Source organism: Gracilinanus agilis, chromosome 3, assembly GCF_016433145.1.
Source record: "Gracilinanus agilis isolate LMUSP501 chromosome 3, AgileGrace, whole genome shotgun sequence".
NCBI lineage: Eukaryota > Metazoa > Chordata > Mammalia > Didelphimorphia > Didelphidae > Gracilinanus > Gracilinanus agilis.
The window spans coordinates 188,991,486-189,018,978 of NC_058132.1; the positions used below are offsets into that span (position 1 = coordinate 188,991,486).

Genomic DNA, 27,493 nt, shown 5'->3' on the forward strand with positions numbered 1-27,493 from the left:
TAGCTATGATGCTAAAGTTGCTTCTGTACATTGAGTATAATGAAGTCTTCTTTTCTTTGTGTAACTGATTAATTATCTATGATTTGGGGAATGTTGTGCTAGTTTTTTTTAAACCCTACCTTCTGTTAGTATCAATTCTAAGACAGAGTGGCAGGGGTTAGGCAATTGGGGTTAAGTTAAGTGCCCAGGGTTATACAACTAGAAAGTGTCTGAGGTTAGATTTGGACCTAGGTTCTCCTGACTCCAAGCTTGGCTCCCGATCCACTGTGCTACCTAGCTTCCCCCAGGTAGTTTTTTTATTAGGTAGATAGTTATTATATAATTTTATTATATACTTGATTTTTCAAATTCTCCAAGTACTTTCAGCTCTTTTACTTAATGTGTGTCTGATAGTGTAACCTAGGATTCAGGGATGGAAATTTGTTTGAGAATTTCATGCTTTACTTTTTCCTTTCTTATTAGATGAAATTCTCTTTAAGTAAACATATATTTACTAGATGTCTTCTTTGTGCAAAAATACAAAGTTTAGATAAGTCGTAGCCATTGCTATGTTTTATTAGATCTTACCATCTCAAGGATGTGACACATTCACAAATAACTATTTTATTGGATCTATAATTTCTTTCTGCTAAGTGTAAATCATTCTAATGTGATACACAATCCTGGTACTTCTGCTCAAGACTTATAATTGTTTCTCCCATATAACTTCCACCAAAACTGGAAGTAAAATAGCATGCAATCAAAATATCTCTACCAGGGCTTGTTGAAGCAAGCTATTGACACGAAACAATGAAATAAAACAAGGGAAAAGGAACAGATATTTGTATGGATTATTATAATTTTCTACAGAAGTTTAATTAGTATAAATCATTTGAAACAACACAGAGACCAAAAAATCTTCAAAGCATTGAGGCCATCAAACATTGTATCTCCCTGCTAAGTGAAAAAATGTAGCAGCCAAAGGTAACACTGGTTAAGAATAAGAAGTCAATAAAACCTTTGACGAAAATTGTGGAAAATAATGAGCATTGGTACCTCATGAAACAGAAGTGAAAGAAATAGAAACAGGTTTACAGAAAGTTTGGTGAGAAGCTCAAACTGTGTCACTTGAGAATATTAAGAATAAAACTGGAAGGAAGCATGACAACAGACATGAGTGGACAAGATGAATGGATGGATGAATTAAAAAAAAACATTTATTAAGTAATTATAATATACTAAGCATTTTGCCAACTGCTGTGGATGCAAATATAGAAGCAAGACTGTCTATTTGTATAGTGAATTCTTCATCTGTGAGAGTGGAGCTATCACATTTAGACTTGATAATAGTCTTTTCTATGCAGTGTGAAAAAGTTGAAGCAGAACTAAAGAAAACAAATATAAGCAGCTAAATCAAACTCAATGAATACAGAGATTCATAGTACAGGTAATATAATTTTTTTTTAACCCTTGTACTTCGGTGTATTGTCTCATAGGTGGAAGAGTGGTAAGGGTGGGCAATGGGGGTCAAGTGACTTGCCCAGGGTCACACAGCTGGGAAGTGGCTGAGGCCAGGTTTGAACCTAGGACCTCCTGTCTCTAGGCCTGACTCTCACTCCACTGAGCTACCCAGCTGCCCCCAGGTAATATAATTTTGATCATGTTGAAAGATCAATTCTCAAGGTATCTAAAAGGAAATAGAAGATACTAGACACCTAGCAAAGATCGAAGGAAATATTTCACCCAAAAGTGTCAAGAAAATGTTACTGCTTATTCTCATATGCTTATGTTGCTATATTTAAAAAAATTTTTGTGAGAATAATCTTTATACATATGGAGGAAATCCTTGGAAATCCTTGATTAAGGAATAGGCATGCCTTCCCAAATAATATTCTATAGAATAGATCATGTCTTTACAGTCATGCATTGCGTATGATATAAGGAATATAATATGCCACTCTGCTTCTCACTTATTGAATATATTTTTAGTTGGTAGAGCTACCTTAAAGGCTGTCTTTCAACAAGGTGTCTTCCATGCATATGTTATAGGTCAAGATTCCTTGAGATATTCAAGGGCAGAGATAACTTTGTTCAACTCTTTGAGTATCAATGTCAGTAGAGTATCCAGAAATGATTGTGATGAAATAACAAATATTTTAAAATGGATAGCTGTATAAAAGTGAGCAGTTTAAATGGAAAAAAGCGTATATGAGAGGCAGCTTATTTGAGGAGACCCTTTACGGCTGTGTTTTTTTGCTCCTAGCCATATTTTGTTGTAATCAACAAATAACATATACTTTTGTCAATAGTGCGAATGAAGGTGTGGGCTCCTCTTAGGAAATAGCCTATACCCGTCCGTCAGTTGCAACCATTTCTTTGGGTAGTTTTAAAAAATTGTTTTCATGGGAAAACATCTGGGAGGTAGAACTTGTTTGTGTTTTGGTATGTGTCTACTATCAAAACAAAGTATCAAAAAATTTTTTAAGTCTGTGAAAATGTGCCTGTTCCTTTTTTGTTATTTTCATCATTTATATCTTTGATACATTTTCATAGACTTAAAAATATTAAAAATGGAGATTGTCTTTTATCTTTCTTCCTCTTACCTACCCTACTCCCCCCTCTAACCTTGAGAAAGCAAGAAAACAAAAACCTCTGCTACAAACATATGTAGTAGATAAGCAAAATAAATTTCTGGACTGGTCTTGTCCAAAAAATATGTCTCAGTCTGCGCTGAGTGCATTACTTTTCTTTCAGCAGGTAGGGTAGCATGTTTTATCACGAGTTATTTGACATCATGGCTAATCATTGTGTTGATCAGTTTCTAAGATTTTTATTCTTCTTTAAAATATTGTAGTTATTGTATACATTTTCCTCTTGGTTCTTCTACATCAGTTTATTTATTAATAGAATTCATTTCTAGGTGTCTCAGCTTTCCCTCCTCACCCTACATCATAAAAACTATCATCTGGCAAACAAATAGGACTTATAGGTAATGTCTTTCATGTTTTCACTAATCATTCATTTTCTGGAGTTGAACATTTACAAGTTATTCTTCAAATATTAAATCTGCAGCTGTATATAATACTCTCTTGGTTCTACTTGTTTCACAATTCATTGTCACATGTAGTTCTTTTCAGGCTTTTTTTACAGTTAATCTCCTCATCATTTCTTACATGCAGTATTATTCCATCACAATTATATACCATAATTTGTTCAGCTATTCCCTAATTTATGGATATCCCCTCAATTTTCAGTTCTTTGCCACTACAAAGATTGATGCTATAAATATCTTAGAACATATAGGTTCTTTTCCTTTTCCCTGATCTCCTTGGAAAATAGACCCCATGCTATATCAGTTTATACAGGTGTTTCCAGTTTTCTCTGAAACTCTCACCTTTATCAAAAACTGTGTGCATTTTTGAAGACAGCATTAAAAAATATAGAGCAAATCAAGTTAAAAACAAACATTTATTAGGAATTTGTCAAGAGAAGTTCTCTTTGGGGGCAGCTGGGTAGCTCAGTGGATTGAGAGCTAGGCCTAGAGATGGGAGGTTCTAGATTCAAATCTCACCTCAGACACTTTGCAGCTGTGTGACCCTGGGTAAGTCACTTAACCCCCATTGCCTAGCCCTTACTACTTTTCTGCCTCGGAACCAGTACATAGTATTGATTCCAAGACAGAAAGTAAGGGTTTTTTTTTTTTTAAAAAGAAAAGTACTCTTCTCTTTATGTGTTCTTTTTTGCATCCTGGATTCTTTTTCAGTCTAATTCTAATTTTAATAAGTTTGACATATATTTAATGGTAGTCACTTAAAAACAAATTGTTCTTACTGTTGTTAAAATGTATATATTTTGAAATTTTCAGTGTATTTTTAGCTTACTTAATCTAATTTGGATGTTTATGATTTTTCATAGCATTAAATTTGCACCTTTTGTTGCAGTTAATTCCATTTTTTTGTTGAATAGGATGTGATGGTTGCAGGTGGAATGGAGAGTATGTCCAATGTTCCATATGTAATGAACAGAGGAGCAACTCCTTATGGAGGAGTAAAACTTGAAGATTTAATTGTAAAAGATGGACTAACTGATGTCTACAATAAAATTCATATGGTAAATATTATCTCATTACTATTGTAAGAATTAATTTTTAATGGTTGACTAAAACAATTATAAATAATATGGTAGTCTCCAAATCAAAGTATTATTGCTCAAAAATTGAAATGACCTTTAATAGCTTTTATTCACAAAAGAGGTGGAAAGAGTGAAAGTAGAGAAATAAAAAAGCCATTAGCCTATCTAACTAAATATTGCTCTGGTACTTAACTCAGCCAGGACTTGTTGACCTTCAACTGGAATTAAACTCTCTCCAGAAGACAGGAAGGGAAAGCCAGCCATCCACTCTCCAAAGTTCCCTCCAAGAGGCAGGCCAAGACAGTGACTCGAGCTGAAGGTGATTCCTGAGTCCAACTTCTTGAACTGACCTTCTTCTTGAAGCTGACTTCCCTCTTAAAGTCCAACTCCTTCTTGAAACCTACTTCCTTCTTGGAGTAACTCTTCTAGCTCCAGAAATTCAGGGCCTTTTATAGTGGCTTCTTGTCTTCCAAATTATCTAGCATTGCCCAGGAGGCAGTGTTTGTCAGAACCAGTTTTTACCTTCTGGAGGGGTGAATACTCATCAATAGGGTTCACAGATTCCTGGCTGATTGAGTTTCTGAGGTTGTGAATTCTCTTAAGTGGTTTGCCAGCTCCTCCACCTAGTTCAAGCTTGTGTTGATTCAATCAAAAGGTGGACAAAGGAGAATTAATCCTGTCTTCACAATCTAGTGAGGAACTTAAATTAGGGTTAACTAAAGTGTTATTGCTAACTAGGCAAAGAGAATAAAGGATTCCCTTTCACAAGTGTAAACTCAAAGAGAATAAAGAATTCCTTTTTACAATATGTAGTATAAAAATGTAAATGATTTGTAGTAAGAATTTGCCTATTTCAAAAGATATGTGATAAATATTATTTTTAGAAATATTTTTCAGATAAATGTCAGAATCTTAGTTTAATGCTATTTTGTTGCACTATAAAGAACAGGTTTTCATACAAGTAGATTCAACAAAAATTTAGTTGTTGCAAAATTTTTACTGTATTGAATATTTGAAGTATTTAATTTGGTCAGTGCTATTCCAACCCATTGCCCATTTGAAAGTTTCTACTATATAATGATAAACAATAATAACAGCAACAATGGATAACATTTAAAGTATACTATTTGCCAGGCACTGTGCTGTGTTTTACAAATATTAACTTATTTGCTCTTTAAAATAGCTCTTTGAGGTAGGTGCTATTATTATTCCTATTATACTGGTGAAGAAAGAGGGAATCTGAGGTTAGAAGACTTGTCTAGGGTTATATAGCTTGTAAGTGTCTGAGGCTAGATTCAAACTTAGGTCTCCCTGGCTCAAGATCTGGTGTTCTATCTATTGTGCCGCACAGTTACCCCTCTTGGATACAGTCTGGGGATTTAGAAACTCTAATTGGATATAGTGGGTGAGAGATTGGAGAGATGAGGATTAGATTATTACCTGCTTGACTGGCTGGATAGTTGTATTCTTTATTGTAATAGAGAAATTTGATAGAGGGGAGCATTTTTGGGAAAGAGGTTAGGGCTGGTTAAGTAGATCTGAAAATCTTGTGCATAGAGATAAGTGAATACATCTGAGCTGATGAGATCATCAAGTAAAATAGGATAGAGCTAGAAGAGAAGAGGTCCCAGGACAGAGCCCTGGGGCACCCCCATGGCTATCCTGAGTGACCTGGTGCACATTCAGAGTGAGATGGAGCTTGGAACAATCAGATAGGCAGGAGGAGAACAGGAGAGAGCAGTGTCATAAAAATCTAGAGAGAAGAGAATATTAAGGAGAAGAGAGTGATCAACAGTGTCAAAGGCTGTGGAGAGATTGAGGAAATTCCATTGGATTTTGTTGATAATTTGTAGCTTTGCCGGGACCATTTTTTCAGTTGAATGGTGAGGTTGGAAGCTAGATTGTAAGTTAAGATAATGAGAAGAAAGGAAGTAGAGCAACCGATTCTAGATGGCCTTCTTACAAGTTTAGCTATGAAAGGGAGTAGGGATGTAGCACTTGAAGCTAGTGGGGTTCTATTAACTGCTGAAAAATATGGAATAGAATGGAATTATTTATATTTGTAGAGGTGTTTGCTTTGACAAGGAGAAGGAAAATGCTTTGTCTCCATATGAGTCAATGGTGAAGGACCAGAGAGTGGATCCCTTCTACAAACTTTCTGGGGCTGAGATGGTCTTTAGATCTTGCAGTATCCTAACATTTCATCATACTTTAACTGACATTAAAAATGTCTGGATTTGCTGAAATATTTTAAAATGAGCCATGAGGGATTAATATACATAGTTTAATTGGAAACGTTTTTTAGCAGCTAAGAATGTGAATTAATTATTGTTGTATATTAATCAAAGTTTTTACTAAAATCTTTGTTTCTTCCAAAGTATAACAATTGTAATACTTTAATTTTTATTAGGGTAACTGTGCTGAGAATACGGCCAAGAAACTTAACATTTCACGAGAAGAACAAGATGCGTATGCCATAAATTCTTACACTAGAAGTAAAGCAGCATGGGAAGCTGGAGTATTTACAGATGAAATTACTCCAGTTACAATTACACAAAAAGGTAGATACACAATGTTTCCAAATATGCATAGTTCACAGGAAATATGATAAGGTGCTAGACTTGAAGTTAAAAAGTACTAGGTTCAAATCCTACTTCTAACACTTAATAGTTTTATTGCTGTGGACAAGAAACTTCATCTCTCTCTGCCTCAGGCAAGTCATAGAGATGGGTTTTCATTGGTCTAAGACAGGGACTTCACAGTTTGGTGAAGTCTAGGGATCCTTCCAAGAATAAGGCTTTTAAAGGCATAAATACATAGAATCACCAAAGAAACCAGTTAAGAAGGTGTCATATTTTCCCCCCATCTAACTTCATAGGCCCCCTGAAATGTGTTCACAAGTGAACCTCAGGTTAAAACACCTTTGCCCTAAGATTTTTTTCTAAACCCTTGCCTTCCATCTTAAAACTAACACTATGTATTAGATGCTGAAGAACAGGAAGGATTAGGCAATGGGAGTTAAGTAACTTGCCCAAGGTCAGATAGCTAGGAAGTGCCTAAGGCCAAATTTGAGTTTAGGACCTTCTGTCCCTAGGCCTGGCTCTCAATCCACTAAGTCATCTACTTGCCCCCAGCTCCAAGACTTTTAAAAAATTCATCATTGTGATTGTATTGGTGAAGAGAATTCCCATACTGAAGAAATCTTAAAGACTTGTTTGGTTTACCTGTTACAACTTTTCTTTATAACGGGGTGAAATATTGATTTATTGGTATGTTTTGTTCATGTTTTCAGTTTTTAAAAAAAAGTATGCTTACCTTTAGTCTTATGCCAGTTGAAGATGTTTTCCTCTATGCCCAAAAAGCAATCACAAAGCCTACAGTTCAGAGATTCTATTAGATTCTTACTTACTTTAAGCCAGTCTTATATGATACACTGTACTTTTTTACTTAGAATCTAAGTTGAAATCAAATATAATTATGCTTCTTTTAAATTACTAAGTCCTTTAGTAGAACATTATCTTAGTATAATAGATCATATATAACAAATTTGATTTTAAGGTAGATAGGCTTAAAAGGAAACTTATTATAAAGTTGCTTATGGAACAAATTTCTGATCCAAACATTGTACATTAGTATATATTTATGGTTATTTTCTGAACTAATAATTTTTTTCTTTTAGGTAAACCAGAAACAGTGGTAAAAGAAGATGAAGAGTACAAACGTGTTGATTTTAGCAAAGTCCCAAAACTGAGGACGGTTTTCCAAAAAGAAAATGGTTAGTTTTAAGAAATGTAACATTTTATTTCATAAAAAGTCTTCTCTTTATTTCTGAAACAAATGTAACTGTACATAGTGGTGATCTTTCAAAATGATGGTATAAACAAGCACAAATATCTCAGTAGAACCATAGTCAAGTAATATGCAAAATTGCAAAAGGATGTGTTTTCTGACAGATCTCTGGCATAAGGGAGTCCCTTCTGAGAGGTGATCGGGTTCCTTAGTTGAGCCTTGTTTTCTATAACTGCATTCAGTGTCATTCTCTCCCAGTGTAGAGAAGTGCTATCACTTGTTTAAGCCCTTATATGGGTACCCAGTTTTATTTCTAAGGAAAGACCAATTGGTCAGGGGAAAACAATCCCTTAATGAATTCTCATGTTGAGAATAATACATAAAACAGTGAGAGTCAGTTCTGTGCAAAACTTTGTTTAAACACTGGGGAAGAGAGGGAAAGTGAGGGGAACAAGTGATCCCAGTATGCAACTCAGGCATACACTAACATAGAATGTAACTCACATAAAGGCAGTGCTGTGCTGGGGAACAAATGAAGCCTTTTAGCATCTAGCAAGGTGTCTTTTTTTTTTTTTTAACCCTTCCCTTCTGTCTTAGAATCAATACTGTGTATTAGTTCCAAAGCAGAAGAATGGTAAGGGCTAGACAATGGGGGTTAAATGACTTGCCTAGGGTCACACAGCTAGGAAGTGTCTGAGGTCAGATTTATCCCAGGACCTCTCGTTTCTAGGCCTGGCTCTCAATCCACTGAGCCACCCAGCTGCCTCTAGCAAGGTGTCTTGTACATTTTTGGTACTCAATAAATAACAGGTGAAAGAATGAATGCTCAGTCCTTAATCTTTTCTGAAAGATAATGAAAAAACTCTCCTTTTTCTCTCCTTAGAAAAGTGAGGGAATACTAGCTTTGAATGTTATATATACTGTCATATATGGTTGTTGTGTGTGTGAGTTGTATTTAGTAGTTTTTCTTTGATAGAAGGCAGTGGACTGTGGAGGGATAGAAGGGGGGGAAATGATACTATATCAAGATGTGATAATGTATGTGAAAAAGTTATCAACAAAACTGTTAAACAAAATATCAATAAAGCATAAAAGTCAATTGCAAAGACTCAAGCCCATAGTACTATAAGGATGGTAGCACAGTTGTTGGAGATAGAATAGATGGGAGGGAGAGGAGCAGGTTAGAAGAATGAGATATCTAAGTTTTGTGTCAGACATGATGATTTTGTATATTATTGCTGTTAGTTTGCTTTCTTTGAATAGGTACATGAATATTGATCATAAGATTTTTACCTTCCAGGAAACAAAAGTATGGTTGCAGAACCTAGAACCTCGCATCTTCTGGGCCTGGCTTTCAATCCAATGAGCCACCCAGTTGCCCCCCTACATCATCCTCTTAACATTTCTTAGACAGTGGTTTACCAAAATTCATAAGACAACTTAGAAACAGAATAATTGCATTTATAACATGGATTTAAAATGTGAAAAAAACCTTTTTGTTAGTCAAATGACATCAATTCAGTTGAATGTATCTCTGAATTATCTTATATAGAAAATAACTTCATTTATCTTAGCACTTTTGGTATTCTACACTGATTCCATTCAACACCAGTATAGAGTAATTTTGATCCAATTATACTTTTAATTATAGTTAAATTTTCAGTTTCTAAATATATTACCTTAATGTCAGATAATAAATATCTTTTCTACTAAGGCCTAGCTTATTTATAGAAGGTCAAAGATCACAATTATCCTAATAGAACATATCTTACTTAAAATGAGACACATCTCTCTTTCTCTCTCTTTCTCTTTCTCTTTTTCTTTTCCTTTCTCTCTCTCTTTCTCTCTCTCTCTTTCCCTTTTTCTTTCTCTCTCTCTCTCTCTCTCTAAATGGTATCATATAGAACCTCAGTTTTCTTTCCCAAGGGTCATTTACTGCCAACACTTCAAATTACAGGACTTGCTACTATTGCCAAAGCATTTAATGTGTCAGACTTATATTCTCACCTCACTTTTAGGATCCATAAGGATTTTCTGAAACACAGAGACTACAAATATAACCTTGTTTACATAGTAATGAAATTACAAATGTATATTCCTTATATAAGGACAAAAATATACTCTTCTAATAGTCCTTCAAGGGTAGAATTTTGGTATGCTATCAAATAAAATAATTCCATGCTGCAAATGTATTATTATAGTTTCCATTTGGTAAATGTCTAACTTGATGGAATACTGTCAAAACAGGCATTCCTCCAAAAAAAAAGTTTTTCATATCTTATCTCAACAAGATAAAAAACCTCCCTCAATCCTCTTTTCAAAACCCCAAACCCTTTACTTTCAAACCCTTCCTGCATGCAGTCAGTGAAATGGAATCCAACTTTATTTTACTTCCACCCATTAGATTATTTCTAAACCAAATGTACATAATGATGATCTTTCAAAACAGTGGTATAAACAAACACAAATCTCACTGGGATTAGATGGACAAGCAATATGCAAAAATGCAAAAGTATGTGTTTAAAATACACATAAACTTGGACCCTTCCCATCTTTAAGACCCTGAGCTTAATTACTTAATCCCAGTTGCTTCACCCTTTCTGCTCTTCTGCCTTGGAACCAATACTTAATATTAATTCTAAGACAGAAGGTAAGGTTTAAAAAAAAACAAAATAAAATACACATAAATGTTGAGTTTCTTAAGTATTATATGCCGACATTTGACTACATTGAAATGAATAATAAAAAGATGAGTTTTACCTGAGAGTACTTTCTGTTTGTAAATAATTTATTCTTTTGAAGTTTTTAACTTTTAAATATATTTTATAATTTAAAATTTGTTTTTAAAAGTTATTCTCAAAGTATTAGTCTGCCTTCAAACTCTAATTTATGAATGTCCATTAATAATGTGTTAACATGGAGTAGCTAGGTGGCTCAGGGGTTAGAGAGCCAGACCCTGGAGGTGGAAGGCCCTGGGTTCATTTTTGGCCTCAGACTTAGCTTTGTGACCTTGGGCAAGTCACTAATTCTAACTGCTTAGCCCTTACCCCTCTTCTGCCTTAGAAGCTATACATAGTATTGATTCCAAGACAGAAGATAAGGGTTTAAAAAAAATAATAATGTTTTAACATTTTTATGGTATCTGGTTTTGAAATATCTAATTTGAGGAAGAGGATTAATACTGTTTTTTGAATAACTATTTTGTAGCTATGGTTTGAGTAGCAGAAGATGAAATACTTTTATAGTAATTTAAACACTAGTTTGCTTTCTTTTTTTAATGCCATTTTGGAGTAATTCAGTGTCCAAGAATTTCTTCACTCTTATTTTTTTTATCTTGGCATCACATTGGATTGTCATGGAAGTAGGGATTCATACATTCTAAAATACCTCAAAATTGATCCTTTGACAACAGCATATTACTGTGACATGGGGAAAATTTAGTTTCTTGAGTTCAATTTCATTTCATTTGTCTCTAATATAGAGTTTTGGTGTTCCCTCCACTAATAGAGATAGTACCTCTTTTAATATACACTAGTACAGGGGTCGGCAACCTTTTTGGCTCTGAGAGCCATAAACGCCACATTTTTAAAAATGTAATTTCGTGAGAGCCGTACAGTGCTCACAGTGCGCTTCTGTAACAGAGCCTGAAAAAAAATTGACTTTATGGCTCCTGCAGAAAGAGCCATGTTCTGGCCTTCAAAAGAGCCAGATATGGCTTGAGAGCCATATGTTGCTGACCCCTGCCCTAGTAGATGCTCTTTTTTTTTTTTTTAAACCCTCAACTTCTGTGAATTGGCTCTTAGGTGGAAGAGTGGTAAGGGTAGGCAATGGGGATCAAGTGACTTGCCCAGGGTCACACAGCTGGGAAGTGTCTGAGGCCGGATCTGAACCTAGGACCTCTGGTCTCTAGGCCCAACTCAATCCACTGAGTTACCCAGTAACAAATATGTGTAGTCAAGCAAAGTTAAATCATCCCACATTGGTATACACAAAAATATATATGTTATTCTTCATCTTATATCCTTCAGCATTCTTTCAGGAGATGGGTCAGCATTACTTCATCAGTTCTTTGGCCATTGCATTGATCTGAGTTCTTGTCTTTCAAAGTTCTTTGTCTTTACAGTGTTGATATTATATAAAAAATGTTTTCGTGGTTCTGCATTAGTTCATACGCATTTTTCCCAGGTTTTTTTGCAACCATCCCTCTTATTTCTAATGAGTAGACAGTCCCCATGAGTTAATGTGACTAGAAAAATCATCTTGTGACTATATTTCTAGTCATGAATCTTTGAACTTAATCTTCTTATGATGGATATTCTATTGCTCAGCCTATAAACAAGAATTTTCTAGTTTAGTAGTACACTGGAGGTACCTATATTTCTGGTATAGCTTTTAAGAATCTAAAGTCACTTTCCATGCCTCAGTGAGGCATTAGAGTAGGACTTTAGAAGAGGAACTTGAGCCTCCCTTGCATTATTGACACTGTCATCGCAAGAGGTGATCTGTATTCTTTAACTCTGTGCTCACTGTCACTTCCAGGCACAGTGACAGCCGCCAATGCCAGCACACTGAATGATGGAGCAGCTGCTCTGGTTCTGATGACAGCAGATGCAGCCAAGAGGCTCAATGTTAAACCGCTCGCAAAAATTGTAGGTAAGAGACTTTATGAGTGTGTTATCTTCATCCAGAAAATGGTGGCAAGAAGTCATTACCTAAATCTTTATGGCCTCTGTAAAACTGGCCTGATTGTTAGTAATGGGTTGTGGTTGGAGCTAACATGTTATATTGAGTTCATTGAGGAAAGATCAGGATGGAATATAGATGTATTATTTTGGCACTTTTCTCAGCTACCTACTAGCTTTGCTTTTCTCTTCCAGTCCTCTTTCTCAGGAAAGCTATACAATTCCGTTCTGTCCATATCTGATATTTTCTCTTTCAGTCTCTAGGGGTTTTGTTCTCTTTTGCTTAAAGATGTGGATGGTTTAGGTTACATTTTGTACTCCATCTTCTTGATGTTTCAACTTTAAGCTTAAAATATTCAAAATCATAATTTTTCCATAATATCTTTTAACCCTGGTCATTTAATATTGCCTTAATATACATTTTGCCTCAATTCCAGTGGGAAAAATTATTTTCAATTAAAGAAGATGAAATATCTTTAAAACTTGATCTCTGACTTTTACAGCATTCGCAGATGCTGCTGTAGAACCTATTGATTTTCCAATTGCACCTGCTTATGCTGTACCAAAGGTAAGAATATGGGATAATGAATGCTACTAGAGTTAGAATAGTACTTAGGCTTTCAGTTATATTGTTATTTCAGGATATGATTTCTTTTTAAAAATACTTTTCCACTTTTGAAATTTTTTATTACTTGCTAAATTATGTGGCAGTGACCCGTTAAAATGTGTGTTCCTTCATTTGCCAAGTGCTTCCTTGTTTTGGCCATTTTATAATTTCACATATATATGAAATATATACATTACACATCCACATATATATATGACATACTTATTATACATGTTGTACACCTCAGTTTATTCATATGTAAAATTATAACCATTTTTTAATCCCTAGAAATTTTAAAGTTTAAAAAAAGCTGAATTTTGCCTTAAATTTTGATTACACCTTTTTTTTCCCTCTTACCTTTTGTCTTAGAATCAATACTACGTATTGGTTCAAAGGCAGAAAAGCAGTAAGGACTACGAAATGGAGGGTTAAGTGACTAGCCCAGGGTCACACAGTAGAAATTTTAAGAACTTTGAGTATGGCTTTGCCACAAGCTATGACTTTTATTTTGCCGTGTCTCTTGTTTTTTAAAATGTAAAATTGGGATAATTGCAAGTGTGTAGATTAAGTAAGGCAGTGTACTTGTAATTTCTTCATAAAATGTAAAATGCTACGTAAATAGGAGACATTATTTGCTTTATAAACTGTGATCTTTTATGTGTACAAATCTGATAATGTCATCCTGTATAAAATCTTCATCTCAGGTTCATTTCATTTCTCTCCTCTGGAGTGTAACACATTGCCTTTCAAAGTTGTTTCAGTAAAGACAAATTAAAGCAAAATGTTTATTAAAAAACCCAAAGTTCAAAATGAATGCATAAGTTAAGATCTTATGGCTTGCCAAATAATTTGAATTAATTTATTTTCAGATACTTAAAGATACAGGATTGAAAAAAGATGATATTACAATGTGGGAAGTAAATGAAGCTTTTAGTGTAGTTGTATTAGCAAATATTAAAATGTTGGAGGTTGATCCCAAAAAAGTGAACATCAATGGAGGAGCTGTTTCTTTGGGACACCCAATTGGGTAGGTAAAATCATTGCACTTTATTTTTCTATAATATTTGTTCTGTATAGTCTTGGCTAGTTTCATTATTCCAATGTTTCATGATATCCACCTGACAGATAAAACTGCCAAGATGATGAAATTTAGATAGATTTATATATCTCTGCTAGTGAGCTTGAGAGTATTTGCTACCAACAGTAATGACTGAATACTAAGGACTGTGTGCTTCCAGAAAAGTATGGAGGAATTTTACATTGAGTATAAAATGAATATATATATATATAAAATGAATAATGGTTGCTGTTGTGCCATTGCCAAATAATTGTTATGTATGTGCAAAGTACAGATTAATCATGAAAAAGGAAAGGTAAAAAGGCAAGGGACATCGCTTTATTGTCTTGGTTTTTATGGAAGATTAAATGTTTGGAAAAGGAAAAAACCCCAGAAGAAATGCTTCAAGCTACAAAAAATGATGCTGAAGAGTCAAAAGGGAATCCTGATCTAATTCAAATGGATAGAGAGCCATCTCTGAATTGAGAGTACTTGGGTTCTGTTAAGGGAGAAACCAGGGAAAGGTGCTTTAAACAGTAACCCTGCATTCCATTCAGAATGTCCATGACCTCCAGCTAAGGCTTTTCCTAGCCTGCTTACACACCTACTTTTAAACTTTTGCCTATTACAGTTCAGATCTGATCTTGGACACTTCCTAGTTGTGTGATCCTAGGCAAGTCATTTAACCCTCATTGCCTAGACCTTATCATTCTTCTGCCTTGGAACCTATATTTAATATATATTCTAAGACAGAAGATAGGGTTTTAAAAAAAAATTAAAGGTTGGGAGAATTTTGTCCTAAACTTAATATAACAAATTGGTCATAAATTTATCCTAGCATAGACTACAAAGGAGGTAGAAAAAAAGGACCACTGAGCGCTTAGAGCTAAGTATTAGTTATGTAGTACGAGAGTTGTATCCCCTGCCAGAAGGGATGGATCTGGAACACCCGAGAAGCAGCTGCTTATACTTTCGGAAGCGATTATGTGTATCCAAAGGTTGCATCAGTGGAGAGGCCTTTCAGAAGGAGAAAAGGGAGAAGAGATGTCATGCTAGTTGGTGCCTTCCTGCTGAGGCATCAGTGGTTGTCCCATGCCAACAGTGGTGACATCTTCTCTCTTCCCAAACATGCATCCAGCATGTGACAGGGATCTTTGAACTTAAATACTGTTAAACAAGCTGCTTCTGGTGATTCATTTGAAGAGAAATGATACGAAGAAAGAACTTGGGAAGCATTGCTGGGGACCACAAAGTCATCAAATGAACAAACAGAACAAAGTTTGTTATGTATAAGGAAGGCACTGAGCTAGTTATCGGGGTTAACTCCTTTCAGAGGCCAGCTCCAAAGCCACCTCCTCCTACATGAGGCATTCCCTGCATCCTTTAGAACTCTGCCTTCTCAGTTTACTCCTCATTTGCTCATCTGTGTTGTATTTCCACTCTCTACCCCAGAATGTAAACTCTTCTAAACAACCAGAGGAGTTAGCTTATTTTGCTGTGCTTTTCTAGTTTTAACAAACTTTTTATTGGTTTCATCTCTTTACATCACCAAAATTTCCCTCAGTATCATTCCCCACCCACGCCAAGCAAGGCATTCTATTGTTCTATTTTTAAAGCCAGAAATAAATTAAAAAATCAGCATATGTGTGCAGTGTATGCTTGTAGACCTCCCACCTCTGCAAAAGGTGCAGTGGTAATATCTTCTCCTGTCTTTTTTCAAGTCATGTTTGTTCTTTATAATTTCGCAACATTCCTTTTGTTTTTTTTGGTGGTTCTTTTTTTACCTTGTGGTTAGTTTCTTGGCTCTGCTTACTTTCATTCTATATCAGTTCATGCAGCTCTTTCCCTTTCTCTATATTCGTTACATTTATAATTTCTTACTGCACAGCAATATTCTTCTTATGCAACACAATTTGTTAAACACTTCCCCAATTAATGAGCATCTACTTTTTCCTAATTCTTTGCTATTGAAAATGCTTCTATAGGTATTTTGTTGCCTATGGGGACTTTATTCTTTTCCATATGTCTTGGAGGTTTAAGTCTAGTACAGTTTCTGGGTCAAGAGATAGGTGCTTTTTAGGTTCCTATTTGCAAAATTCTAAAATGCTTAATGGTTGCACTAATTCACAGCTACCTCAACAATTTTGCGACTTGTAAATTTTTTTCCCTTTGAGCTAATCAATATGTCTGATTAGTCTATTAGAAGAAACACAGGGGCAGCTGGGTAGCTCAGTGGAGTGAGAGTCAGGCCTAGAGATGGGAGGTCCTAGGTTCAAAACCCGGCCTCAGCCACTTCCCAGCTGTGTGATCCTGGGCAAGTCACTTGACCCCCATTGCCTACCCTTACCAATCTTCCACCTATGAGACAATACACCGAAGTACAAGGGTTTAAAAAAAAAAAAAGAAGAAGAAACACATTGGTGGAGGCTTATGGTTTGCATGGATGATGACTCACAAAATGTCTTGAATCTGAAGTAGCTTTCTGGGGGTCTGTGAGTAAGGCAGCTGCAAATGTGACTAAGGTATGGTGAGAGGGATAGGAAGGAAAGCAAAAGAAAACAGTGATCCAGAAGCTAAGCAGGGGTCGCCAACCTTTTTGGCTATGAGAGCCATAAACGCTTACTGAAGGAGGATGGAGGTGGAAGGCACTAGAATCTGGGGCGGGGGCTGAAGGGCCCCCTGAGGCACATCCTGGGGTTCTGCCCAGACTAGCCGGTTGGGAAGTGGAGCCAGATATGGCTCAAGAGCCATGGACAAGAATCAATCAACAAACAAGCATGGAATACCTATTATGCACCAGGCATTGTGCTCAGTGTTGGGGAATCAGGCATAGAAGTGAAATAGTTTTACCTTCAAGTAATTTATATTTATATATGTAAAATTTATATTTTATAAATATATAAATTTATATAAGTATATATATAAAATTTATATTTTATAAATATATATAAATTTTTATTTAGTAGATGCACATATATAAGACTATATGGACTATATATATATATACGTATATATATATATATATATAATCAATGCAAAGTAGTTTATGGCATCATGAAGATTTTAAGCTCCTTAAGGGTAGGACTTGCTTTTTGCCCCTTTGCATCCCTAGCACTGGTCCTAGCACATAATAGCAGCTTAGTAAATGCTCATTGATTGATCAGAGTGGCATTTGAATGGAGTCTAGAAGGAAATCAGGGAAGCAGAAATGTGAAAGTATATTTTAAGTGGGAGACATAGTNTATATATATAAAATTTATATTTTATAAATATATATAAATTTTTATTTAGTAGATGCACATATATAAGACTATATGGACTATATATATATATGTACATATATATATATATATATATAATCAATGCAAAGTAGTTTATGGCATCATGAAGATTTTAAGCTCCTTAAGGGTAGGACTTGCTTTTTGCCCCTTTGCATCCCTAGCACTGGTCCTAGCACATAATAGCAGCTTAGTAAATGCTCATTGATTGATCAGAGTGGCATTTGAATGGAGTCTAGAAGGAAATCAGGGAAGCAGAAATGTGAAAGTATATTTTAAGTGGGAGACATAGTTGGGGCCAAGATGCAGAGATGATGGGTGTGGGGTTATCTAGAACAACAAGATCACCAGTGGGGCTGGATTATCAGGTACAATGATTGGAAAAGTAAGAATGAAGTTTCTGAGTGGCATAACACAAAGATGATCCAAAGCTATGAGGAATACTAAGACACTAGATGATAAAGTCAAGAAAGAAGGTTGGGCTGAACGCAGAATGATTAAATTTAGTAGAGGTTAAAACTGTTGAGGGAAGAGGAGGGATATATATGATAACTGTCTTCAGGGATGTCACATGGAAGGGGAGTTTTGAGTTGATCAGAGTCCTTGGCCCCAGAGAACAGAATCATAATTAATTTTAGGCATGATGCAAGGAAAATTTGACTAAACAGAATAACTAGTATGACTTAGAGAAGAGAACTTAAGAGGATGTGAAGGACTATTATGTAGAAAAAGAATTAGACTTGTTCTGTTTGGCTTCACAGAGAGCTGGAGACAGGAGCAGTATGTAGAAATTGAAGAGGCTGAGTGAGGATTTAATGAGGAAAAAGTTTTAGAAGATAGAGAATTTCCTTTTATTTTTGATTCTTTCATCTTTGGATGAAGGGCCAAAAGATTACCCATCCTCCACACCCACACCATAGAGAGGATTCTTATTTAGATATGGGGAGGGGTTAGATGGTCTCTGAGGATTTGTATAATTTGGGATTTTTAAGGGCAAAGCATTTCTGGTAATAGGCAGTCTGATGATGGCATGGGTTTTGGTTTGTTGACAAAATATTTAACATAAAAAAAGGACAAGTCACCCTTACTGTTGGAAAAATGGAATTCGTTTCCTCTATACTTAGAAATTCGTTTCTTACATACAACACATTCTTAAGATTCAGCTTCTCTCTCCTTTTTGGATAACAAAAAATATTAAGAGTTACTTATCCAGATGTATGGACACTTAGCTATCACTTCGCCAAAATGGCTTTTGTGGTTCAGAAAATTCAAAAGTATATGAATTATGAGCGTTAATATACAGAATCAAAATTAAATCTTTGTACTTTAGAAATGTAATTTTGTACATGAATGAAAACTTTTCCCTTTTTAATTCTAGGATGTCTGGAGCAAGAATTGTTGTTCATATGGTCCATGCCTTGAAGCAAGGAGAGTATGGTCTTGCAGGAATTTGCAATGGAGGAGGTGGTGCTTCTGCAATACTAATCCAGAAGTTGTAGAATAATGGAACAAGTACCCTCATATGTATATGTTACTGGAAGCGATTGACCAATTAATAGTGTTAAAAGTATGGATGCTAAAGCTTATACAAATCACTTAAACTTTTCTGATGATTATTTTTTTATATTCTAACTTTTAGAAATTTGAAATAAATCACAAAGCCTTTTTTAAAAATTGTATAGTACAAATAAATTTTCTTGTCATCAGATTTGATCATCCAAGCCATTTTTAGCATAAAAGGGTGTCTTGTCTCTAAAGGCTTTTCAGTTTCCAGTAAGATGATCTTGGGCATGATTATTCAGCTGAAAAGCACTGAATTTCAAAATGGATTTTCAGAATTCTTCAGTGCCACAATGGCAGGAGCATGTATGAGTGCCTTCCAAAAAACTCTTGACTTTCTTTTTGGTAAAATAGTTGTGAACTGAACTTTTATTAAAGCTCTGAATTTTTCACTATGTTCCATGTGAAGTGACATCTGTGGTCAAGCAATTAATATAATTATTAGTCTTCATTGTCAGTCTGACTGATGGGGGCTCGACCCAAGAGACAAATGAGACCCAAATAGGGTGATACAGCAAGGTTTATTTGGGGGCAATTAAAAGGGGCCCATCACCAAAAGTATTAGTGAAAGGATAGGGGGGTGGAAGGTGAGACAGCAAGGGGTGAGCCACCTTGCCAAGAGAGTTGGTGAGGCAGACCCATCTGAATGGGGGGAAATATAATAGAGTTCTTCTATAGGTTTGGGGAAGGAAGTGGGTGTTGGGAAACTTGGATTACCTCCATTGGCTGTCTCTGGGGAAGGTGAGCTACTTGGTTTAACTTCATTGGATGTCCCTGAGGGTGTGGGAAATCTGCGTATCTCAGGGTTGGGGTGTTAGGGGTGGCGGTGCTTCTCCGGCCTGATGCTCAGCCATGCAGGACAGGCAAAGGAATAAAGTCCTGATGTTCTGCCAGAGGTTGGAGTGGGGACCAAGTGGCCTTAACACTATTTAGTTTTTATATGCAGATATGAACATAGCTGTGTACATTTAAAACTCAGTAGGCGACAAGATTTAAGGGGCTCATCCTGTCTTCACACGTCATATATGTCAGCTGTACAGTCCCTATGCTCTAAGTGTGAGCTAAACCAGTCTTCCCCAAGCACCAGTTAGTGGAATATTGGCACTAACCCATTATATTTTTTAAAAATTGAATATCCTTGTCTAAAGATTAATTTCTTTTCCTTGCCTTCTTCCGAGATGATGACATTTAGAAAAACTAAGAATTTTTAGTAGTTACAAATATAGTTCTGATTTGTAAATAGCCCTCTGGATTCTACAACATTCAGGACTTTGCCAGTAAAAGAAGCTAGGAGGCAGAGTAAACACAGCACTACCTGGGCAAAAAGGTATTGTGTGAAATAGCACAAGAGGGGGTTCAGGATGGTTAGGAAGTTAGAACAGGAAGCATAATCTAGCACGTCCTAAAAGGATTAGTGCAATTTTAAGTTACTAAAACTTAAAACCTAATACTTTTGGGACACCATGTATTCTCAACTCTTCAGGCATTCTGTAAATTCTCCTTGCCAATTTGCTATATGCTTAAATCCAGGCCATGAGCTTTGCCTCCACGTAAAGTGTGCTACTTCCACATGGACCACTAAAAGCAGTAAATAAAAGCACGTGATCAGAAGAAATCAGGTGTCAATAAACAAGTCAAAATTTTTTGAAGTTAACCAAAATATTTATTTAAACCTAATGGTAATGCAGTATCAAGTAATAGAGCTTATATAAACAGTAACTGCATAATATTAGTTCCTTAGGAATCTTCATATTACCACTGCCACATCAAACATATTTTTTTTACAACACAAAAGTCTGAAGTAAAAGTTGAATATGACAAAGCAATTAGTGCCAGTGAAAAAACTGCAAATAGTTACCAGATAGAGAATGGATTTTTATGGCTCAGTAAAGAACATAGTTGAGAAAGCTGCATTAATGTCAATATTAGACAACCCTGTAGGGGGAAAAATCTACAAGTTTAAGTTGAACCACAATAGGAAGCACTTTAGAGAATGCACTTTACATCAGTCATATCCAGGCACAGTAGGTTAAATGCTTAATTAAGATTTTGTTCTCAGGTAAAGGCTTAAATTGACCCTTAAACTTGACAGGTTATATTACAAATGAGGAAGATAGCTCTCTAATGCTCTCTCTCTAGAACTAGGAAGGCATGGAGACAAGACATCATTGAAATGACTTGTGGATATCTACATACGTAGACACCTACCACTGAAACAGCTTAAGGAAAAAGAAAAAAAAATAGTAGTACAATAGTTATTTTTTATCTATAGATCTTAGAAAATATCTAAATGAATGTGATTCTCTAAGATAAATGCTAGGAAATAAATCTCAACACACAAGTTCTCAATATTGGATATAAGATTTAAATAAATGAGATTTGGCCACTAGATTGAAGACTTTTTCTGAATTAGTGCAATTTTTAAAAAGCCCCAGTATTTTGGGGGGGAGGGGAGGGAATATGTACATGTTTGGGAAATTTCAACTACAAAAAGCAAACTTTATATGGCTCAATAGTCTAACCATTTAAGGTTTTGTAAAAATCCCTACACACAACAGATCAAAACACTTATTAAATATCTTATAAAATTCTTCCTCTAACTTATAATAGACCAGAATGACACCCATAAGGGATATTTAAAGCTCTTGTTTCCCCCTGGTTTTTTTTAATTACCTAAAAAAATAATCAGGAATACAACCTTTACCGTGATAAAAAGGAAGGGTAGAGAAACACTTAAAAAAAAAATCCTATCAAACTTAACTTATTCTAAGGCCTTACCTTTAATTCGTTTAATGGCCAAGTCTTAGAAATGTTTTTAGACTGACTATAAACAATCACTTTTTTCAAAGAATTAAATGAAACTATTCTAAATGACAAATATTCTGTTGAATTAGGAATCGGCTGGTAATTAAAAAAAATCTGTCTGTCAGACAATTTAGTTAATTGAAATTCAATTTCAATACAATTCACATAGTATTTACAATATGTAATTGTAGCTGTACAGTTTTGCAGATTAATGGCTTTATACTTCTGCAAGTGCTTTTTCCAAAATAAAAATATACTAAATCAATTCTATTTACAAACTAGCAAGCTGCTTTAGAAACAGCATGATTTAACTATAAAGTGTAACTTCAGTGCACTGAAAGTGCAGTTCATGCTCTCAGATTCTGTCTTTTTCTTACTCATAGTAAAATGGGCACCAGTCTTAAAATGCTAATATTCTTAATAATTTAGAGGTCTTATTCATCATAATGCAAAGACAACAAAAACTTGTCCACATCCATTCCTGCAGGAAATGAATTAGGTAGCTTCTTTTTCTGTTGAGAGAAGAAAAACAATCCTATGTTAACATCAGATTCAAATAATCACAATTGGCTAATTTCAGCTTTCCTCTTAAGTGTTCTGTTTGCTTTTTCCAAATGTTAGAAAAATGCCAAATTATTTTCAATAGTTATATGAAAATAAATGCAAGTTTATAAAAGATTCCATATAGTAATAACTAAGGGTATATACATTTCTGAATTCTAATGAATTCATCCTAATAATAGCAATTATTGGTTACGTGACTTCTGAGGGCTCAGCTTACTTGACTATAAAATGGGGGTTAAGACTCCCCTAATTGCCTAATTACTTTAAAGAGCTATTGTGAGAAAAGTACTTTGTAAGAATTATGACAGCCACCACCATTCTCTGTTATTAGGAATGATTCTACGAGTATATAATCTAACTTTATTTAAAAAAATTTTTAAACCCTTACCTTCCATCTTAGAATCACTACTGTGTACTGAAGAGCACTAAGGGCTAGGCAATGCAGGTTAAGGGACTTGCCCAGGGTCACACAGCTAGGAAGTGTCTGAGGCTAGATTTGAACCTAGGAACTCCTGTCTCTAGACCTTGCTCTTAATTCACTGAGTCACCCAGCTGCCCCCTATAATCTAACCTTTTAAAAACTCAAGATAACAAAAAAACTTTTTTTGAAAAACTTCATCACAAAGCATTTTACAAGATAAAAGATGGTCACTGTTGCTTTCAGGAAAACCTACACATTGGAAATATCGTTTATGTGCCTCCTTTCTAGCATATCAAAAGGCTAAAAAATAATGTTTTGGATAAATGAATTTTGGTACTTGAGATAAAAATGGAACTTAATATGTATAAAGACAATTTATAGAGACGGCATAATAAGTTATCAAGTAGACAAATGCAGAAATGGATATAGAAATCAAAATAAGGTGCTAGAAAACTCAAGTCTCAAGCTCATTTCTACCTAGTTACTTATTTGATGGATGTAGATGGTATTGTGTGTAGTTACGTGCAATTATCCTTAAGACAATCAGCCACACAAGTGAGCAATGGGAATCTAATAGGAGCCTCAACGGAAATGAAGCAATGAACTTTTTAAAACTGTTCAGACTTGCCTTAATTTTCTTCTTTTTTACTGGCACTGTTGAATTTGGAAGATTTTTATTTGAAGAACGGGCAGTTCGGTCACGCTCATCTAAATCTTCTAGCTTCCTTTTTTTTGTGGTACTCCTTGAAGATCTAAATTGTTGGGTATTATCTTTGAGTGGTTTTGAAGTAGTCCTTGAGATAGCAGCCCGTGACAGAATCATTAAGGTATGGGCTGCCATGTTTACACTATTTTCACTCCCTGTTTCACTGGCAGGGCTACAAGCTGGTAAGTCTGGAGTGGCAGGAGGGACCATGCCTTTGGGAGTGCCATTCTCATCACTGTAACGCCTATTAGTGGGAGCCTGGATGTTGTCACAGGGTTCTTCTTTATGTTTCTCACCAGTTCCTGATCCCAGTGTCCGAGGCACAGGTAAATCCCCACTACTGGGGAGTCTATTTGTTGGGCCATGTAATTTTTCTACGCTGTGTTTGGTTAGAGGGCTGGCAGATTTAGTCTGTTCTCGTTTTGGCTCCTTTGAAGCTGTTCCTGTTGCAACAGTGTTTTTACTGTTTGAAGAGGGTCCCTGTTTTTTGGACAATTCTTGAACGGAGACAGCAGTTTTCTCATTCCAGAGAGGGCCATTCTGATGACCATTTGTCAGTTTGTTGGCTTCCTGATTCTTCTGCTTTTCCACATCCCTTTGTAGCTCATTCTCCTTATTAGCTGTTGCTTTATGAAAAGAATCAAGAGCCAGTCCAGCCAGTGAATTCTTTTTTTCAGGTTGGGTTTCTTTTACAGCTGTGTTTCTACTGCTGGTAGTTTCTGACTGTGATAAAATCTTAGGCCCAGAAGGTTTCTCTCTCTCTTTTTTGACATTAAAAGAGGATTTTACGACAGAGGAAGACACAGTAGGAGGGTCCATGGCAACAAAGGGAATTTCATTCCTTTCTTTGTTTTGAGTCAGTGTTTTGGTATTAGACCCTTGGGAGTTGACTCCAGGAGAAGTATCAAAGCAGAGCACACGCCTGTGACTTTCATGTGGTTTTCCAGTAGATGCTGTACTCTCTGTTGAATGGGGAACTGTGGTGTCTTCTAATTTCTTCCCAAGTTCAGCAGTTAGATTCTTTTCAGGAATTAGAGTTCTGTAAAAAAAGATGAAAAATATTTTTAAACAACAAAATGCTAATATTTAAATAGCCCCAAAGTAGAAGAAACCATTTATGCTCACCTGTGGGTATGAAAACCAACTGAATGGCTTAATGAATCCCCCAAGCTGGTTGTCAACTTTCCTGCAACTATTAAAATATACACAATTACAGATAGAAAACATCCTTTGGAGAAATTATACTCACTTGTGAGGGAAGAGATTCGAAATGTACAACTGAAATATTTTATGTACACCATATACAGAAAACTGTTTTTTCTGAAGAATCAGAAACACGTACATAAGAGTATTTGGAGAACAGAAAGTCTACTGATTAAAGAAATCTTTACTCACTAGCCTTCAAATCTCAAATTTACTTAAGAACAAGTCCAATGAGCCTGGGAAAGTTCTTTCATGATAAACTTGAATACATGATCACGTGAAAAATCAAATTATTCTGGGCAGTAGAGGTGTTTATTTTTTAAAAGTATGTGGTATTTAATCTTTTATTTTTTAAACCCTTACCTTCTATCTTAGAAATGATACAAGTATTAGTTCCAAGACAGAAGAATGGTAAGGGGTAGGCAACTGGAGTTAAGTGACTTGCTCAGGGTCACACTTGAACTCTGGACCTCCGGTGTTGGCTCTCTAAACACTAAGTCACCTAAGTGCCCACTGTATGTATTTAATCTTAAAAATACCCTGAGAATATTTGCTATAAAAAAACCAAAATGTACTGATTGAGAAAGTGAATCCTTATCATATGTTAACCTAGAAATCTATTCTCCTACCAGGCCTGCTTAGCAATATATAATGTAAAAGATATGTACTTAATAAATTTATATACATGAAGAAATTTTATTATTAACTTGTTAAGCATTAAAATAAATAAGGCGAAGGACATATTAAATGTGTTGTACAGTTTGGTTTCAGATACTGAACCCCATAAAGTATTCAGAGTATTAGATTCGAAGTGGGAGTTCAATATAAGCTTTCCCACTTATTTGTCAGCTGTATAATCTTGCCCAAGCCAATTAACCTCTCTAGGCCTTAGTTTCCTCATATATTAAAAATAAGTTGGACTAAATTATCTCGTAAGTCTTTTCCAGCTTGAAATCTATGATCCTATACTAGACTTCTTAGGATATGCTATGGTTGAAAGAAAGCTTGTAGAATGAGAAAATTCAGTTAAGTGAAGGGATGTAGAAATGCTGTGGGAAGAGTAATAGGGACCAGGAACTGGGACATTCATAAAGAAAAAAAACAAACACTGGTAATTACTTGTGGGAGAGAGAAAGGAGTGAAAACAGGAGAAATGAAAAAGGTAAAAATACATTAGATGTTGGGCACAAAGGAGAAAAAAATGACAAAGAAATAAATACGAATGCAACTGAGCTAATATCTATAGGTAGCTATGGAAACTTAAGCTAACAAAGTTCTAGAATGGAAGAACAAGGAGTTGTAAGCATTAAGAAAATAGTTGTCTTGGTTCTGTCAACTCCTAATGAGTACTTGCCCTCCATATAGGGGATTGTCTAACTGTGAGTTCACTTTCAATTTTTGGGACTAGTGTGTGTGTTCACTCTTGCACAGAGAACTATGTATTTACTAACCTAAGAATCTGGAGAGAAGTCCTATTTCTCACAGCTTCCTAGTAGTTAAATAAGCTATAGAAGATATGGAAGTACCAGTACTGGGATCTTCTCTATCCCATATGTGGCAAACTCACTTCTTGTTTCCTTATCTCTTTGATTCAGTTATCACTTGCTATTATGAAAATCCTTTTGGTACCATAGATTCTCATCCTCATTTACCTTAGTCTGTCCCTGTCCAGCCCAGATCCTCCCTTGCCTATTAGTTCTACTCCTCCTCTTCAGGAGGCATACTTTTTACCTAGTACAGGATTATTCTTTATATTTACATCTCTTGGTCTGGATTAAAACACTGTTGTTTAAGAAGCTGTCATTTATCTTTTCTTAAGAAGATCAGCAATTATTTTATGCCATCTTCAATCACTATCCTCATAAGGAGACGTTAATATATACGCGCTTGTTCCCTCTAGCATCCTGGCCTCCCAGTTCATCAACCTCAACACCCATGATGCATATATTCCCTCTCCTGTCTCTAAGGAGTCATAACTCACCATTACTAATAATTATGCTATCTTCATGGTCTCAAATTCTTCAATTTTTCTTCTACTCCCATTTTTTGATTTCTTCCGTTACTTTATTCTTCCTTTAATTCTCACTATGACCTCTAATCATTCCTTCCACTGAGGGGATGAGGATAGCAAGTAGGAACTGAGTGAACCATAGTGCCTTCCTATTGTGACTCAATTCTGGAGTTAGCTCAGTTCTCTATTAAGAGGTTAGTCCAACTTCGGTCTCATGAGAAAACTTTATTCAACTGTGAGAATTAGGAAAAAAACTTACTGTATTGTTTGAAAAAACAGTAAGTTTTTTTTCCTAATTCTCACAGTTTATGGTTGGGAAACTTGTGTTACTTCTACCTGCTATTTAGACCCTTGACTAAGGACCCAAGTTATGTTGACCAGAAACCTGGTCATATCCAAAGGCTGATGCAAGGAGTTTTCTCATAGTTGTGTAAATCTCAAGCAACCCATACATCTTAATTGACAACTGGCCTTCTACTGATCCATCAGTTATTGCTTCCATGTTTTTTTTTTTAATTGTATACAAACCCTTGGGGTTGAGGTTGTAGGACACCTCTTTTTTTGAATACAGGGAATTATATCACCTGTTTGCTCTACCAACCTGGAAAAGTCAGTTTTCGTCCAATTATAAATCAGTCTAATGTATTGTTTCCTCTTAATTAATTGGTCATGAGGGTTTTTACTGTATAGACATGTCTCC

The 27,493-nt window shown here is 35.5% G+C and overlaps 2 protein-coding genes across 4 annotated transcripts in view; one reads left to right on the forward strand and one right to left on the reverse strand.

The window, feature by feature from the left end:
- Nucleotides 1-19,478, forward strand: part of ACAT1 (acetyl-CoA acetyltransferase 1) — a 35,029-nt gene extending 15,551 nt beyond the window's left edge. The window contains exons 6-13 of one of the 2 annotated variants that reach the window (XM_044669118.1): nucleotides 3,946-4,089; nucleotides 6,521-6,671; nucleotides 7,790-7,885; nucleotides 12,439-12,552; nucleotides 13,085-13,149; nucleotides 14,058-14,215; nucleotides 17,388-17,395; nucleotides 18,889-19,478. In XM_044669118.1, coding sequence (XP_044525053.1) covers nucleotides 3,946-4,089; nucleotides 6,521-6,671; nucleotides 7,790-7,885; nucleotides 12,439-12,552; nucleotides 13,085-13,149; nucleotides 14,058-14,215; nucleotides 17,388-17,395; nucleotides 18,889-19,022 — 870 coding nt within the window. In that variant the 3' untranslated portion in view covers nucleotides 19,023-19,478. The remainder of the gene's footprint in view (nucleotides 1-3,945; nucleotides 4,090-6,520; nucleotides 6,672-7,789; nucleotides 7,886-12,438; nucleotides 12,553-13,084; nucleotides 13,150-14,057; nucleotides 14,216-17,387; nucleotides 17,396-18,888) is intronic. The other variant, XM_044669117.1, reaches the window with a different exon arrangement.
- A 2,509-nt stretch (nucleotides 19,479-21,987) lies between these two features.
- LOC123241474 (protein NPAT) overlaps nucleotides 21,988-27,493 on the reverse strand; it is a 44,586-nt gene continuing 39,080 nt past the window's right edge. The window contains exons 16-18 of one of the 2 annotated variants that reach the window (XM_044669119.1): nucleotides 24,709-24,765; nucleotides 23,502-24,643; nucleotides 21,988-22,400 (exon numbers count right to left, since the gene is read on the reverse strand). In XM_044669119.1, the coding sequence (XP_044525054.1) occupies nucleotides 22,323-22,400; nucleotides 23,502-24,643; nucleotides 24,709-24,765 (1,277 nt within the window). In that variant the 3' untranslated portion in view covers nucleotides 21,988-22,322. Of the gene's footprint in view, nucleotides 22,401-23,501; nucleotides 24,644-24,704; nucleotides 24,766-27,493 lie in introns of both variants that reach the window. The other variant, XM_044669120.1, reaches the window with a different exon arrangement.